A 17,938-nucleotide genomic window follows, 5' to 3' on the forward strand; every position below is an offset into this window, starting at 1 on the left:
TGGAACAGCTGCTGTCCACAAAGTCGGGACTGGGTGGAGCTGCCGTCCCAGGTTTGGGGAACATCAGAGATATTGGAAAGCCCAGTGCCAGAGTGCTTGCCTTTATCAGCCCTTTGGGGGACATGATGCCTGGGACACAGGGCATGGAGATGACCTTCTCCTGGGCAGGGAGAGTCCAGCTTCTGAACAACAAAGCAGATGGAAACCTTTGTTCATGCCTTTGTGGTTAAGAAAAGCAATGTTCTTTTTAGGCCTGGTATAAACATAACCCTCAGGGACATCTTTGTGTTTACTGTTACAACCCCCACTAAAACTTGCAGCACCAGGTGGGGACACACCTCACCATCATATTCAGGGATTCCTTCTACTCTTGCACCAAACCCAAAGTTCCTATAAGGCTGATCTTAAATGTACCTTTTGCTTTCTTTTAGGGTTACCCTGGATCCAGAGGGGAAAAGGTTAGTGTTTGTCTCTGGTGGCTTCCCAGAACCTGGTCTGGGCTATTGGCTCTGGGATCAATGATAAGCAAAGGACAGGCCCAGGTTTCTCTTAAGTTAGTGACTATAGTGACCATTCCTAGATATTTCCCTGTCCATCATTGGGCTGAGAGAGCAGTGAGGGGTCTCCTGAGGCAGGGCATGGGCAAGGGAGGAGCTCCAGTGGAGGTAGAGGCCTCTCACATGGAGCAGACGAGCAGTTGAAGGTTGTGCCCGGTGGAGAGGGAACACTGCTTTGGCAGGTACTGGAAGAAGATGGCTGACGTGTGTCTTTAGACTAAGCTTCCATCACACAACCCTCTCATCTGTCAAAAACCAAACCAAACAGAACAAAACACCCAGCCAGAAACTGGGGACAAATTTCCTACAGGATGAGAGAGGATCTGGGACCCAGAATTTTCTGTGAGTTGTCTTTCATTAATGCAAAGGGTCTTTGTGGTCCAAATAAAAGGTAGATCACAAAGCATTCCTTCCTTGGGCAAGTCACCTAATCTCCGAGCCTACTTCTTTGCCTGTAAAATGAGGGTATTGGCTTAGGGAGATTTCATTGTGAAATGCTCCAATTTCCCCCCCAGGGTATTAACTCTGACTCTCTGCTGTGGTTTCCTCCTAGGGATCCAGAGGTGAAAAGGGTGACCTGGGTCCCAAAGGAGAAAAGGTAATGGCCTTTGCACGGAATGATAAACTACAACGGAAGCGGCAGCCCCTTGTGGGCTGTCCAGCTGACTAGCTGGCTGACTGACTGAGTGATTGACTGGGCTCTTATCTTGAAAATGGTGGACCACACTCTTCTACGGCCCTCTTAGGCCCTCTCTTAAGAGATAGTCACTCTATGTGTCACTCTCTTCACAGGGTTTCCCGGGATTTCCTGGAATGCTGGGGCAGAAAGTAAGTACTTAAAAGTACTAAGAAGAGGCCTCGGTAACAAATTAGACCTACACACTACACAAAGAGCTCTGCCTCTCTGTCCATCAGGCGGAGAAAGTGGGTTTTTCCATGGAAGGTTCTGGTTTGGAAGAGGAGCAAGTTGCGGTGCACATTGATGAGAGGGTGCCTACATGGTCTGAGACCTCCCTCCAGTTCAGTGGGAGGGAGAGGACACCCCATCCGGGTAGAGAGACCTTTCTTTGCATCTCCTACTTCTCAGAGGGCCATGGTAACATTCAGAAGCAGAAGGCATCATGACAGAGGGATCAGATCTGAGCTGCCATGGTCAAGGGCCCCAGTGTGAGGCACAGGCATCTTTGGCCTAAGGCCATTGCTGGCAGCACTCAACTCAGACCTTCTTCAAGGGAGCCCTCAGTACGTAGAGTTATTTTAGTTAAATTTTTTATTTAAACAGTTAAATATTTAGTGGGATTTCATGGATATCTAGCTGGGAACAAGGCTTACTAAATATGGAGTTCATTCAGTTGACTTGAAGAAAAATATCCAAAAACTAACAATAGAGGGGTGTGTAGATACGACAAAAATTGTGAAAGTGGCAACTGACTGGCAGATTTCTGGAAACTTCTACTTAGGGTTAGGGTCTGGTGAAGAATGGGGGGTGGTGAGAGGAGGTGTCAGGGGATAAAGAGAGAACGTGAGAGCGTACCTAACTGGCCACTGAAAACACCTCTATCTAACGTTGTAATGGTGGTTCCTCATGCTGAAAGCCAGTTGACCTGGGAGGTTGTCATTTTTCCCCAAGTCTCAGAGCGTAGTATTCTTTAAACATGCAAATGAATGCTTTCTTAGAATCCTAATTGTTTTTCAAGTTTATCTTAAAGTTTTCTTTTCCAAACTCAAACGATTTTTGTCTGACGTTCAGCCAGGAGAACGTATTTAAATAATTTCAATCATCTGACAGTAATTTATTATTATTTAGCACTGCCTTAAGCAGTTCCTGCTATTCCCTAGGTGGAATGTTGGGTTAAAAATAAATAATTACATAAGCAAGTTAAAGGAAACATTAAAAGAGAAAAAAAATAATTTGATTTAAAAATATTTAGGCTAGGTTTTCATTCAGTGCAAGAGTGAACATCAAAGAATAATAAATTATTGTGGAATTAAGTGTGACAGCTTCTCTGGCCTCTGCACCCTTTACTAGACTTGCCATCTAGAGTTCTCTTTCCCTTTCATGGCAGGCTGCTTTGAGACAAAGATGGTATGATAACAATAATTAGGTCTTAGAAATTAGATCAAGAACTTATTGGCTGCTTCCAGTTGATGAAGAGAGGGGCCAAACTTCCTTCTGCCAATCTTTAAAAAGAAACAAAAAAACAAAACCAAAAACCACTTACACTGTTTATGCTGCTGTTTTGTCCAAGCCAGACAAAACACCCCGAGACCCCCTCTAAACAGCTGAGGAGAACTGTACAAACCTCTCTGTAGCCACATAGAATCCGTGTTATCCTCCCACACTTTTGAAATGTCTAGATGCTGGAGGACATGACAGTTGGGAAGAAATCACAGGTTTAAGAACAAATCTTGGTGTGGCAAGATGTTGATGGCTTAGATAGGGACAAATTTGTTACATTGGCTGAGTGACAGATAATTTCAGAGCTTTATGCTTGGTCCTTACTCTGTATTAGTTTTTTCTGAAATTTTCTATTGTGTTTTACTTCCTCTGACTTCCATGTGGAGAGCCTTCTGGGTGTTTGTTGTTCTCTCTGAGTGCCTGGGGTAGCTCTTCATGGACACTGGCTGCTGACTAACAGAAACTCTCATGGTTGCTCTTGCTAAACTTAGCTTGGTGGTTGTGCATCCTGGGCTCTAGAGGGATAACTGGAGGTAGGAATGATGTTCTGTGGGGTCCTTGACCCAAAGAAACAACAGGTGGCCCTGCAATTCCAGAAGAACACAGGGCAGGAGAGAAGCTATAATGGAGAAATGGGTTTGACAAAAGGTTGGCCTTAAGCTACGGAATTCTGCAATTGGTGCATTTGGCTCTGATAGCTCAGAGTAGGGCTTTTCAATTAAAAGTACTGTTGACATTGCTTTCCGTGCCTTTTACAATAATTATGTTGAGCATATGAATATATGTCTGGAACATTTTTCCCCACAGTTTTCATCTAACTCAAATGAAACTGAGCTAGAACTAAACCAGTTTTTATAGAAGAGTAGGCAAATGTATAACCCTAAATAAAGGTCCTTACATGTGGAGAAAATTTCCAAAGATGGTAGTTGTCAAAACTGTGTTCAATCATTCAAAAACTCATAGATTGGAATTCATGCTAAAAACGAAACACCATACAATTTCGACCAAAAGAGAAAGCATTTTTCCCCGGCAGCGTGCCATGTCACAGGCACACATGTCACTGACATGCAGGAACCTCCTACTTTGGCCATTCAGGATTGTGATTTGGGACATCAAAATGTGTGCTGTCCAGCAGCTGTCTCTCTCAGATAATAAATAACCCACCTGGGGTAACCTTCTCCTTCCCTTCCTCTTCCTTGAAAAACCTATCTCCCTTTCACATGACTTCATCACTTTCCCAGTTTCCCACACTGGCCAGTTGCAAGAGGTGTAGAGTGATCAGGGGCACTGCCCTCATGACCAATGATTGGACGAACCTATAGAGATGTGCCTGCTCCGCATGCCCTAATTCCTTTCTTGCGTCCTTTTCTCCTTTCCAGGGTGAAATGGGTCCACAGGGTGAGCCTGGGATAACGGGACCCAGAGGGCCCAGAGGAAGACCAGGCAAACGCGGCAAGCCGGTAAGTCTCCCAGGGCTTGCCATGCCCCTGAAGTCAGACCCTCCTGATGTAGGCAGGTGGTGTAGAGAGGCAGCCGGCTGAAGCCAATCAGGAATATTCCCTAGGCACAATCCCCCGTGTCCTCGAGGCTGGCGGGCAGAAAGAGCACCACTCCCAGGAGCTCCTGTTTCTCTAGGCTAGCCAGGGGTTGAAGCAGGTGGGAGCGAACGCTCCATTCAAACTGTGTCCAAGGCCAGAAGTAAGAGTAGATCTTTGGTTCATGAGAATGGGTCTATCTTAACCAAAGCAACGGCGAATAGAAGCCGGATCTGGTTGTTCATCCAGAAGACTTGCTTTTTGCCTCAATGCCCCAGACACAGATGGAGTCTTGGAGAACAGCCCAAATATCTCCTTGTGGTTGAAGGGTCTTCTGGGTCTCAAAGATACAGTGGTTTTGCCCAGGCCCCTGAGAAATCAGACCCCCAACTTGTAAGTGACTCCACTCTCCTTATGGGCACTATTAAGGGCTTAGGGAAGTTGTCCATTCTGAAATCCCCCTGGTCAGAAGGCACGGGTGTCAAACCATGTGATGTGATAGGGAAAGGAAAGATGAAGGCCCATTTGCCTTAGCTGGCTTTAGAGCTGTGTTGAGTGCCTCAGAGAAACTCCTCATCTTTTCTCTAATGGACAGGCATTCCTTTCCTTTTTTGGTTGTCAGTTTGTGGGCTTTTTACTTCTTTTCCCATTACAAGTGTAATATATGCTCATCACAGAAAACCTGGAAAATTCAGAAAATAGGAGGGAAGTCATCTAAAGGCCTAACACCCAGACATCACCATTTCAGCGTACTTCCTTCCAGTGTTATTTCTTTGTGAACTTTCTAGTTGTTCGTGTCTTTTATATCCAATATATAGTTGTTGTATCCTAAAACTGTAACTTGAAATCACAGCATACACATTTTTGCTCATCACTGCGCATACTGTTTTTTTAAGATTTATTTATATGTGAGAGAGCGAGCGAGCACACACACATGTGCACAAGTCAGGGGTGGGGAGGTACAGAGGGAGAGGAAGAGAATCCCAAGCAGACTCCCCGCTAAGCACGGAGCCTGACAGAGGCCTCGATCCCATGATCCTGAGACCACGATCCGAGCCAAAACCAAGAGTCAGACACAACCGACTGAGCCACCCAGGCGCCCCCTCATTAAGCATTTTTAAACATCTTTTTAAAATGTCTGCAGTCACATTTTGTAAATGAGTAATCAGTAGATTGCTTGGACAAGAGAGGCCCAACCAAATTATATATAATGCTGAGAGGTGAACATCTTTGGGTGCAAACCTTTCTCCATTCTTATGTTTTCATTCTTTCCTTAGGCTAGATCCATGGTGCTCAAACTTTAGTGTCTGAGTAAGCTGGGGGCCGATTAGATACAGGTTTTCTGCCTCAGGTGCCATGGTTGTAGTTCCAGGTTTGCCTCTCATCACCCCCAGTGCCTAGGCCTTACTTCCCAGAGCATCTGATATAATTGACCTGGCTTGGGGCTCCAGCATGGGTAGTTGTTTTTTAAAGCTCTCCACATGATTTTTTTTTTTTTTAAGATTTCATTTATTTATTTGAGAGAGAGAGTGAGCATGAACAGGGGGATGGGCAGAGGCAGAGGGAGAAGCAGACTCCCCACTGAGCAGGGAGCCTGACATGGGGCTCGATCCCAGGACCCTGGGATCATGACCTGAGCTGAAGGCAGATTCTTAACCGACTGAGCCACACAGGTGCCCCTCTCCACATGACTCTAGTAGGTAGCCAGGGTTCAAAACAATGGTAACAGTATGAAACCAATTCTGGTCTTTTCCAAGCGAACTTAGGAATGACACAGCCTCCAACCTGAATACAAATTCCACTATAACTTCTGAAGTTGCAGTAGTCCAGTTCAGTTTTCTAAGTCTTAAATGGCTGGCATGTCCATAACTTCACAGTGATGCCACAATTCCCTAAAAACTTGGCTCAGGAAAAGGAGAAAAAAAGAAGGAAAATCTTTTTCTTCCCTACTGCTGATTCCATGCAGAATGTTTTATGCTTGGGGTTCAAGAAGTCTGCTGGCTTCGGTCCTTCTGGTGTTTTTCTTGGACAGTGTTTGTCTTTTCCTGGTGACGGCTTGAGACAAGAAGGCTATTTCCTGACACTGTTGAGAATGATTCAGTCAGAGCAATCTTAGAACTACCCCAGGACCATGTGTGGGAGCTGAGAGAAATGAGTTCATCCTTCCTACAAGATGTTATAAACAAGCCGAGTGTGCCCCAAACCCTCCCCGCCTGTCTAGACAGCAGATACTTTAGTTGTTAGCCTTGGGAGACCGCCATGGTCCTTTTCTTTCTTTTCTTTCTTTCTTTTTTTTTTTTTTTTTAAATCCTGAATTAGTTTCCTACCATAGGGTCTTATACATTGAATGTTGCTGGGCCAGTGGTGTTAAGAGTTTCTGGAGGTTATCATAAGTCGATCCAACTCCTGGAATCAGAGATCTGGAAGGAACTTCGGGAGATCCGAATTTCAGAGCCAGAAGGATTGTAGAGACCACCTCATCCATTTCCCTTGGTCTAGCCACAAGGAAACTGAGGGACAGGGCAGCAGAGTGACCCCCTCAGCCAAGCAAGCTTCCAAGGCAGCATTGGAACTTAGAGAGCTGAGACCTGCTTTTCCCCACACATCTCTCCTCACCTTCATGCTTCAGCATTTGCCTTCAACCAGGCTCGGGGAAACTGCTCTTGACTCTATCATACAAATCTTCAGTGAAGGAGACAGAACAACTTCCTTGAGGGACATCACCAAGCTTTGTGGCAGTAAAGTGAATAAAGAAGAATGCCTTTCCTGGAAAGCACTGCTCAGTGAGTCCTGCTCATAGAGACATGGCTTATTCTAAACAAATGACTGATACACAGAATATTCCATTATTGTTTGGTGTCAGAATCAAGGAGTGCTTCCAGCTCCTTCAAGCTGTGACATTTCCTGTGTTCATAGTCAGCTGATGTGGCTTTTAGAAAAACAAGCCTTAACCGTGGCTATATTAAGATGGTGTGACCTCCTTTGCTATTCTGGGACCCATCTTAGTTAGCAAGTGTTAGCCTGGGCAAAGGCTTAAGAACTCCCTCCATCAGGATGGAATTGGAAATAAACTCTGACCTCACAGGTCCCATATTAAGAATTTAAGAACTCCTAAAAATAAATAAATAAATAAGAATTTAAGAACCCCTTAGACATTGCCAGGAGAGACTGCAGAGCCATGTTGACAAAGCGGCAGGTCGCGTGTCACTGTTGTGATTGGAAAAGGAGTGCCCTGCCACCCTGCTTCCCAGATTTGGGGAAGATTATGTTTCATTATCTTGGGCAGGCCTGCCAAGGCACAAGTGTAGAAAGGGAATCCAGGTCAAAAATGTCCTGCATCAATCACTGTCCTCTTTAGGCCCAGCGCAAGAGCAGACAATTAGCAAATTGTCTGGGGGAAGAACCTACAGACGTTGGTTTCTGGGGTCATTCCTCAGAGCAGCCCTAGGAGGAAATCTTTGCTCCTGACCCTCTCAGAACAGGCAGCAAGGAGGACATCCTGTGCGGAATGGCTACAGCTCCAGGTGTGCCTCTCTTTAGGAAATCAGGCCTTAGTTCTAACCACATAAAAAGATGAAACCAAGCCAGTTGCTATGATAGTCAGCTTGACCCCCCCCCCCCGCCAATGCTTGGTTCTACGCAAACCACTTTTTCTTTTTCTTTTTTTTAATTTTATTTTTTTATTATTATGTTAATCACCATACATTACATCATTGATTCTTGATGTAGTGTTCCATGATTCATTGTTTGTGCATAACACCCAGTGCTCCATTCAATACGTGCCCTCTTTAATACCCATCACCAGGCTTTTTCACCTCTGGGAGCTTTATTACTCTCACAACAAAGCTGTGAAGGTGTGTGTTTAATATAATGGCCCATTTTATAGATGAGAAAACTGAGGCACAAAACAATGACTTGCATGATCCGGGGTCTCATGGCCAATGTGAAAACCCAGGTCTCTTACTTCCAGCTCAACAGAACTACTTCCCGTTTGTGTTGTCAACATCTTCCTCCTCCTTCATTTAATCTGGGAACAAGATAAATTCTGGCCCACAGGGAGCCTATGTTTCATAGAGAAACGTTGATGAAGGGACCGCACAAATAATGGTGTGTTCCTGACCTGGGTAAATGCCAGGAAGAAAAGGGGCCAAGTTCAGAGAGCCTGTGACCAGGAGAACTCACTTGGTCTGGCAAGGTCTAGCAAGGTCCGGGAAGGCTGTGCTGCAGTGACACTTTACCTGAGAGCTAACAGCTGGGAGGGAGTTAACCAGGTGGAGGAGTGGACAGGGAGTTTGGGCAGGGAGGAGGGAAATAAAAGGCATGGTGCTCTTGAAGACCAAAAATACCAGAAGACTGGAACAAGATTGGAAAGGCCAGCCATGCAGTGCTTTGTAGGCCGAAATAAGGATCTGGGTCTTTATCCTGAGAGCAACAGGGAGCCATTTGTTGGAAACGGCTCTTGTAGTAAAATTGAAATAGTCTTGACGAGCAAGCAGAGGCCTGAGTCCTAGGCAACAAGTCTGTTGCCTCAATGCTAGGTGCCTTGCATGAATCACTGCTCTTTCCTGGGCCTCTCTTTCCCCTTCTGCCTGGTGAGGGGAGTGGGTTGGACTGGTTCCTTTCAGCAGTCATATGCCATGTTTCTGGGAGAGAGCAAGAAGTAATGTCTGCAAACTTGTAACCGTCACAATCTCAAATATCACTTGCCCTGAGTTTTTGTTTTGTTTTGTTTTTTAAGTAGGCTCCATACCCAAGGTAGGGCTTTGAACTCACGACCCTGCAATCAAGAGTCACATGCTCCACCGAATGAGTCAGTCAGGTGCCCCTGCCCTGAGCTTTTTAGGACCTTGATGGTCAAAGCCTCAGGTGCATCCTGCCCTGGGCTCCTGCAAGGTGGTCCCTGATTTAGACATAAATGGGGAAGGAGGTTTGCCCTGTCATGTTATAACAGGCTCTGCCTTTCTCTCTGTCAGGGGCAGAAGGGAGATAGTGGAGTAATGGGCCCACCAGGCAAGCCTGGGCCTTCTGGTCAACCTGGCCGTCCAGGTCCCCCAGGCCCCCCGGGCCCCCCAACCACAGGTAAGAGCTACATTGCTTCACGTGATCTACAGTGTCGCCCTCCTGGCCAACCTCCCCAGAGAGGGCACAAGGAGATGCCTGCGGAGATGCCTTGTGTTTTGAGCTAGAAACTACTAGAGGCACTTTAACATATTTATAATTTCTCCACAGTTTGGGTCTTTCAACTTTAACACAAGAGAGGTAAACACCATCCTGATTCTGTTGTAGGATTTTAGAGAACAAATAGAGGAGAAAACAAAGGGAACCCTGATTACACTGGTGATGTCATTTTATACTTCAAGTGAAAAATAACCGGCACATATTTCATCAACAAATACCTCTTTCTAAAAAAAAACCTTGCACAACTCCAAGCAGTTCTCTTAAACCTAGAAGATGGTGTGGCAGAGCTTTCTGTCTTATGTAGTGTTATTAAAGAGTCCTTGTTAGTTTATACTGAACATATAAAGAAATCATAAAAAGAAATCAAAGTCTACCATTGAAGAGGGATAGAAACACTGCTACCTTGCTTACCTTGTTTAATTTGATGAGCTAAAGGCTTTATTTAGTTTGTACCTTTGTCAGCTCCAAATACGACCTTTCATAGCACATTGTCTGTATAGACACAGCATCTCTGGGCCTGAGAAGACTGTTTACTACATAGGGTCCTTTGTCCTCAGTTATACAAAAGGAATCCAAGCAATTTTTATTACCATTTCAGTTCAAGGGTCTGTTGTAGTCCTCATCCTCCTCGGTTCTGGCGCACGTAACATTCCCCTCAAGCCCCATGATCATGAGCTGCCAACCCCAGGGACTGAGAGTGTGATGTGAGGCCTGAGTTTTGTCTTTGGAAGGGACTCTCTTGGCCCTTGGGGTATTGAGCAGCTCACAAAACTGAGGAGTAGCCAGGATCATGGCGGGGGGTGGGGGGAGGGCAGTGTAGATGCAAAGAGAGGTCATTAGGCCAGCCCTCATTTTGTGTCTGTTTGTAAAGGCCAGCCCTCATTGGACTTGAACCTCAGTTCCCTCCTGGAGTCTGAGGCTGGGTGAGGGCAGGACCTGGGGAACCCCAGCAACCTACTCAGATGCCCATTGTTTTGTTTTGTCAGGCTCCAGGGCACTGCCACCCCATCCCTTTAGCAGGGCCATTGTAGTTCTGTTTTCCCTCCTTGGTCTTCCAGCTCCTTCTTATTTAGCCTGGTATGCACACCTCCCATTCCCCACACTCTGTCCTCTGCCAGAGCCCAGCGTCACCGCCCTTTACCCGCCAGCCAATTCTGCTCTCTGTTGAGCTGGAGCATATTCCTACAGTCTCTCTGGGTCAACATGGCCTGAAATAGCATCCCTATCATCCTCTGGTGCACCCAATGAAGCCATCTCCTTCCTTCACAGCCCTCTCCTCAGCAAGGCCCCAACAGGGTGCGCCTCTTTCCCCTGGGCCCAAGTCACATATTGCCTCTCTGCTGTGGCCCTTCACTGCTAACTCTTTCTGTAGCTGTGTTTCATCTTCCTTCTAGATGGCAAGTCCTTGAGGCAGCGTCTATGGCCAAGTCGGCTTTGCATCCCCATGGCACCTGGCAGGTGGGATGGGCAGGACCAGGTACTGTAGGCATTCACAGACCCGGGCCATTTGGGTTCTCAATCTGTCCCCTCTGCGTTATTGCATGGCAGCCAAGCAGTCTGTTTCTGACTCATGTCCCCTTCCTGTGCCTTCTTTTGAGTCACTTCCTTTCTGGGGGTCCTCTCAGTGAAGGGACTGAAGAAAATGGGGCAATAATCCTGCTCTTTGGGAACATTTGGGGTAGGGCAGGGAAAGAAGAGGAGGGAGGAATTTAAAAGAGAACTTCCCTGGGCCAGGGGCCAGCTGGATTATTATCAAGAACGGGAGCAGGCCCCAAAAGCGATGCCTGAGACTACCTTTGAAGGCTCATAAAAGTCCCAAGCCCACTCAGGAGAAACATGTGTCTATCTAAACCCAAAATTCTGTATAACTGCTTCCCAGAGTTCTAGGACCCCTGCCCCAAATCCATCTTGGGAGGTGCTTGGTCTCTGTGGACCACAGGTCAAACAACCCTGGTCTTATCCAACACTCCCTTTATAGAAAAGAACTTTGAACCTCAGAGAAAAGGGACTTCCCCAAGGTCACAGAGCTGACTGGTGGGCCTAGAATTAGTCTGTGGCTCCTGGGCCTGAGACCTTTCCATTTAGCCATGTGGCCTCTGCAGAGGCAGAGTGGAAGCTAGGGGTGATGTGGAGACTATTCTGTGGTGCCTCCCCCTTCTCCCAGATTTCCCATCTCAGGCCCACTCCCACTGCACAGCCCGTGGCGGTGGGAGGCTCTCTGGGCAACGATGGAAAGCCAGGGCCTCTGGCTACAAGGGATGATGGATCAGCCAGGCCCACTAGGCCAGCTCTGAGAGGCCGGGGTGGGGAAGTTCGAGTTGCTGTGCCCGTCAGTGCCTCCTGGCAAGAAACCAGCAGGCAGGGGTGACAGATGTCCTCTAACAGCTGAAAGGAAGCTGCAGGAAAACTGCAGTGGTGGCAGGAAGCAGGCACCCTGCCCCATCCTGTCGTCCTGTCAGGAGGCCACCTCTGGTTCTGGTGCCCAGTGCTGTGGGGCAGGACGGTGCTGGGGCCAGTGGAGAGGGTGGGAGCTCTTTAGTACCCAAGTTAGAGAGAAAGAGGTGCTGGGAGGCAGGGAGGGAATAAGGCAAAATGCCTCTAGGATGTAATTTGCAATAACCAAATTACAAATTTGGCTGAGTCCTTCCAGCACCCAGACAGGGTCTAAGTGAATCACTGTGGTACCTGGGAATCGCCAGCTTCCTGCAGGCATCAATATTCTTGGACGTTTGTCTCTTGAATGGCATAGCATTAAGTCGAACATGAATTGACATTTCAGCATCCCCACTAAACTAGCGGGATAATGGGACAAACTCCTGAATCGCTCTGAGGCCACGGATCTGGAGGAGTTGTTAGGGGTCACAGAGCCACTCTCACGTCCTCGGTTATAGAAATTCCCACTTCAGTTTCCCCACGTGATGAGTACCCAGAATATTCCTGGGCTAGTGGAGTCTCTGTCTCTCCAGGCTGTGCTGAAAACATCAGAACACAAGACTGGAGCTCCTCCTGCAGCACTGGATGCAAGTTTCCACCACAACCTGGGATAAAATGTTGGCAAGCCTCCCTTCCCCCCTTGCTGACATTCTGATCTTGGACATATCTGTTCTGGAAGATATGTGTTCTGGAAGGGTTGTGGGGAGGGTACTCCCATTAGGGTCTCCTCCTCTAGCTGAAGCTGCTTCCTTGGGGTCTTGACCAGACCTCTCCCCTGGGGTCATTTTATTTTCTGCCCTTCTGGGATCTGCCAACTGTGTCCCCAGTTGTTGGCTCCCCTGGAAGTTATACAGCCTGAAAGCAAAGACTTCCTGGTCTCCAGACTCCCCTTTACTTTCCCAGGAGGAGGCACACTTCCTTTCTCCGTCTTCCCTCTCTTTCCTCTCTTGTTGGAGGGCTCTTGCTCTAGCTCTTTCCAGCCAACCCGAAGATGATCTTTAGTCTTTTCTGAGGACCAGTTAGTCTACATTCATTCATTGATTCGGTCATCAAGCCCGTATCCTGTCCCTACTGCATGTCCAACCGTGGTAAACGAACACAGGTACGAACCTTGCCCTTGTGGATCTTACGTTCTACTGGGGGAGATTGACCTTAATCACCTCATCTCACAAGATACAGAAATCACAGACAGAAGTGCAGTGAAGAAAAGGCATGGGGAGCTGTGAAACTGTATCTAAGGTAAACATGCCTGAGTGTGAGCATTCGGAAGCTTTCCCTGAGGATGTAATATTGGAACCCAGATCAGGAGGAAGCTAGGAGGTATGGAGGGTGAAGAGAGAACAATCCAGTGGGGGAATGGCTGTGCAAAGGCTGTTTCCTTAGACCAGCAGTTCTCAACCTCAGTGTACACTGGAATCAGCTTGAGAGCTTTTAAAAGCCACGGATGCCTGGGTTCTATTCTCAGCATTCTTGATGGAATTGGTTTGGGCCGTGGCTTGGGCATCAGGGCCTTTAGAAGTCAGGATGAAAACTACTACCCTAGCAGGCCACCCACACTGCAGGGAGTAAATTTCCTAATCATGTATGTTTAGGACACTCAGTATCAGGGGACAATGAGTAGGTGGAGCATTTCCAACATGCCATTTTCTTCCAGAAGAAATTAAAAAAATCCACCTTCAGAAATTCCTTTGTAAAGATCTTATATATAAGAACAAAATAAAATGAATAAAAATAATAATAAAAGCTATCAGTTAGCGATGTGTTCATCAGCAAGAAGTCCTTGTTAATAATAGTCTAAACAAAAAGGGGATTGTTTTTCTCATATAACAAGGAAGTCCAGAGGTGGACAATGGCTGGCTTTGGTTTAGCCTCTAAGGGTCACCATTAGGGTCCCATGTCCCATGAGGTTCTGGTCTTTCCTGTGTGTTGGCTTCTCTTCTTATACTTGTTACTTCATGGTTGCAGTGTGGCTGCTGCAGCACCAGACATCTTGTCTGTCTTCTAGACAGGAAGGAGAAGGAAACTATCTCTTACCAGCAATGTTTTTCCTGTATCAGGATAGACTTTCCCAGATGCCTACCCTTCTCCTATCGCAGACCTTGAATGCAAGGTAGTCTGGGAGGTAGAATGACTGTTTCTCAAGTATAGAGAAAGGGAAGGGAGAAGATACTGCAACACCCCTCATGGTTAAGGGACCCACGGAGAACATCACCTCCTCCACATCTTGGAACAAGAGTCTCTTTGAACCTCTTCCCCCAGGACTACCCTAAAATACTGTGGACTTTGACCTTCTTCCTGTTGTGAAGTTTGCTCACCTCTCCCAGGACTATTTGGTTTTCTCTTCCTTCATTCAAGTGACTCAGCAATCTGTTACTTCCTAGGACAACTTGTGATGGGACCCAAAGGGGACAGAGGATTTCCCGGGCCTCCAGGAAGCTGTCTTTGTGGAACCCCTATGAATGTGAATAACCCTTCCTACAGGGAATCCACGTTTGGGTCCAGTTCCCCGCACGTTCCTGTGGTAAGGCTCCTAGGAGAAATCTGGGCTGGTTCTCCATCAGGACCTCTCACCTGACCTTCTCAGAGCTTTGTAAGAGCCTTTTAATAAAACGGGTTTCCCCATTATACTTGGGACACACTCATTATGGGAGACTGGAAAATAAAGGAAAATCAAAAGTAGGAAACCAAATTGTCCATTTGGTTGTGGGTGCATTTTGGAGTATTTTCTTTGTCTTTTTTTAAGAACAAAAAGTTATTTAAAATTTCAAGTAAATAAAAAAACGGAAAAAATAGTGTAATAAACCTCTGTATCCTTCACCTGAATTCAACATTTATCAACTCCTGGCTAATCCTGTTTCCTCTTTACACCCACTCTCTACTGCCCACCCTCCCTTGGGTTATTTTGAGATAACCCTGGACATCAGTTCATCATTTGAGTGGACACATAATCATCCATCCAACATGCAGCTGTGCTGTGATTTATTTAACCAATGTCTTATTGTCGGATATTTATAGGGTTCTCCCAAGCTTTTCACTAATGTAAATAAAACTGTAATGAACACCTTTGAGTATAACAATTTTGTTAAGAATCATTTCCAGATGTTGAATTACTTGATTAGATGATACCACCTTTTTATTTAAGTCTTAGGGGCATTTTAAATGTTTAAAAAATTTAAGTCATGGATAGTCTTTTTTTTAAAAGATATTTATTTATTTGAGAGAGAGAGAGAGAGAGCGAGAATGAGCAGTGGGGAAGGGCAGAGGGAGAGAGAGAGAGCAGGCTCCCCGCTGAGCAGGAAGCCCGATGTGGGCCTTGATCCCAGGACCCTGGGATCATGACCTGAGCCGAAGGCAGATGCTTAACCAGCTGAGCCACCCAGGTGCCCCAAATCATAGATAGTCTTACTGCAAACTCAGACAGTTGGAACTGGATTGAGAAGATGTAGGCATCAAGACCTTCCTCCCTATTTCAGGAGGAATGCTGGAGCGTGATATGCAGACGCCCCTCCCATAGTTAATGAGCCCAGGGATAGAGATTCTGCTTCCTCCTCCAGCTTTTCCCTGCCCATTGTAGAAGTGTTTTCTGAAATCTTCACCAGTGTGTTCTCTGGCAGATTTTTGTCGTCAACAACCAGGAGGAGCTTGAGAGGCTGAACACCCAAAACGCCATTGCATTCCGCAAAGACCAGAGATCTCTATACTTCAAGGACAGCCTTGGCTGGCTCCCCATCCAGGTACCATGAGGCAGGCACTCTGGACATAGCCCACCCCGGAAAGGGACACAGCATTAGAGGAAAGAAGGGCCAACAGTTGGGCCTGGTGCAGAGCTTTCTGCAATATATTCCCGAAGAAGGCCTGGGCATCCTCCCCTGCTCTGCTTCTGAGTGGTTCTCCATGACCCTGCTCCCCAGATGGAACCTCCTCTCTGAGCCAGGGTTCCAGATGGGCTCCCATCCCCACCCTGCCAGGCCATTGTCTTGATTTGACCCAGCTTCCCTGTCAGCTGCAGAGCTCTGAGCGGCAGGAGAGGAGTGCCTCTCCACCCCCCACCCCAGGAGGAAGCCCCCACAGACCCAGAGCCTCTGGCCCCAGTGCCAATGACCCACCCTGCCTGCGGTGCCCGGCATGACATCCCTGGTCACTGTCATGTGTTTCTTTGGCCAGGTGACCCCCTTCTACCCTGTGGACTACACTGTAGACCACCGCGGCTCCTGTGGGGATGGGGTCTTGCAGCCCGGGGAGGAGTGTGACGACGGGAACAGTAACGTGGACGACGACTGCATCAGTGAGTGGGGCCCAGCCAGGGGGGTGGGGGGGCTGAAGTGCAAACTGCCACAGGGTCGGGGAGGCTGAGGGCTAGCCCCTGGATGATTCTAGAGCCAGAGGGGGGACACCTGGGCTGCTCCCATTCTGGCCACATGTGGCCCTCCACTGCCCAAGCATGTTGGTGGGGGTTAGTGTCAAGGATCTTGCCCCCGAGAAGCCACCAGTCGCTACCTTTTCCTGAACCCTACTTCTGGGCAAAACCCACATTCCAGTCCACATTCTTTATCAAAAGATAAAGATGATGCAGAGTGAGAGACAAAAGGGAGAAGCCAAGAATTTGAATCAGGACAGAGTTACCAGATAGAGCCCTAGTGGCGAAGCCCTTTCGTGGGGCAGCTGCCTTCAGGCTGATGGGGTGCTACCAGGCCAGGCACGCAGCAGGGCCCTGGAGGGTTTGCTTTCCTTCTTTTGTCAATCATGCCACAAAAATAGGAGGGGAGACAGAAAGCAGGGGATTTAGAGTCTGACAGAACTCTTGGATGCTCAGAGAGGAGGCTACTCAGTGAATAGGGGGGGTTAGAGCCAGTTCACAAGCTCTGGGTCTCACTCTCCTCAACCGAAAAATGGGTATGACAGCACTGATGGCTCAGGTCTTCAGAGATTCTGTGAGCTAATGTACACTGGATCATCTGGGGAGAGTAAGGGTTCAACATCCCTTCACTGAATTATTTTCCGGTCCCTGCTGTGAGGAGCCAGGCCCTGGCTCAGGGCTGGGGATGTGCAAATGCAAAGTCTCCTTCCTTGCTCTGGGAAGGCTGACGACGGTGCAGTGGAGTGAGGAAGGTGTGCACAGGGATGGATGCAGGGACAGAGAGGAGGCTGGCGCCCCCGCGCTGGAGCTGTACTCCCTGTGAAGGAAGCTGGGATGGTGCTCCCTGGCATGCCGGCTTTGCCTGGAGGCCCTTCTGCCCCGGCGCAGACACCGTCCAATAGATCACACAGCAGGAAGGAACTGAGGGGGTCTCAAAGCCCCGTAAAATGGGGGTGGGGCTCGGACTCCAAGACCCTTCCCTTGCGTGACAACAGAGATCCCACTGAAGGTCATCTGGCTCCCCAGGGACACAGGGCCACCCACCCTGGAAGGTCTCTGGAGAGAGATAAGAGCCACCTCAGTCATCACTTGTGCCCAGTGCTCAGTCTGCTGATCCTCACTTCGCGGGAACCCATAGAGCGTCCTGTGAAGAGGAGGTGGTGGCCACGTCCCAGGCTTTAGATAGGGATATGGAGGCTCAGAGAGGCCAAGTGGTCTGTTCTTGGTCCGTTGGGTACTGAGTAGCTGCAGTGGGCTAGAGCCTGGGTCTCCTTAGTCTCTGGTGTGGGATTTGGGAGTCTGAGGGGCCGTCCCTGGATGCATCTGAAGCTTTATGGAAGTCCATTCAAGAGGGTGCATGTTCTGGGGGGATCCTTCAGGCCACACAGTCCTCACAGGCTGAGGTAAGCCTGTCCCACCCTAGCCCCTTCTCAGGGCTACTTCCTTGTATCCCTCAGGCTGTCACCGGGCCTACTGTGGAGACGGTCACCAGCACAAGGGCGTGGAGGACTGTGACGGCTCTGACTTTGGCTACCTGACGTGCGAGACCTATCTCCCAGGGTAGGGATCACCTCATGTGCTATTCTGACACCCTGCCTCCCTCTCTGCCTGCCTTCTCTTCTTTTCTTCACAAATATTTTTTTTAGCGCTTATGTTCTTTCTACTCTCTAAACACTGAGGTATGGTGATAGCTAACACG

At 47.9% G+C, this 17,938-nt stretch overlaps 1 protein-coding gene across 7 annotated transcripts in view; it reads left to right on the top strand.

Annotated features, from left to right (window-relative positions):
- COLQ (collagen like tail subunit of asymmetric acetylcholinesterase) overlaps positions 1-17,938 on the top strand; it is an 83,088-nt gene that overhangs the window by 53,917 nt on the left and 11,233 nt on the right. For all 7 annotated transcript variants that reach the window (XM_027581755.1, XM_027581756.1, XM_027581751.1 and 4 more), the window contains 9 exons: positions 432-458; positions 1,111-1,155; positions 1,350-1,385; positions 4,116-4,196; positions 9,245-9,350; positions 14,264-14,403; positions 15,497-15,616; positions 16,047-16,167; positions 17,697-17,799. In XM_027581755.1, the coding sequence (XP_027437556.1) occupies positions 432-458; positions 1,111-1,155; positions 1,350-1,385; positions 4,116-4,196; positions 9,245-9,350; positions 14,264-14,403; positions 15,497-15,616; positions 16,047-16,167; positions 17,697-17,799 (779 nt within the window). The remainder of the gene's footprint in view (positions 1-431; positions 459-1,110; positions 1,156-1,349; positions 1,386-4,115; positions 4,197-9,244; positions 9,351-14,263; positions 14,404-15,496; positions 15,617-16,046; positions 16,168-17,696; positions 17,800-17,938) is intronic.

The sequence above is a fragment of the Zalophus californianus genome, chromosome 1 (genome assembly GCF_009762305.2).
Source record: "Zalophus californianus isolate mZalCal1 chromosome 1, mZalCal1.pri.v2, whole genome shotgun sequence".
In the NCBI taxonomy this organism is placed as follows: Eukaryota; Metazoa; Chordata; class Mammalia; order Carnivora; family Otariidae; genus Zalophus; species Zalophus californianus.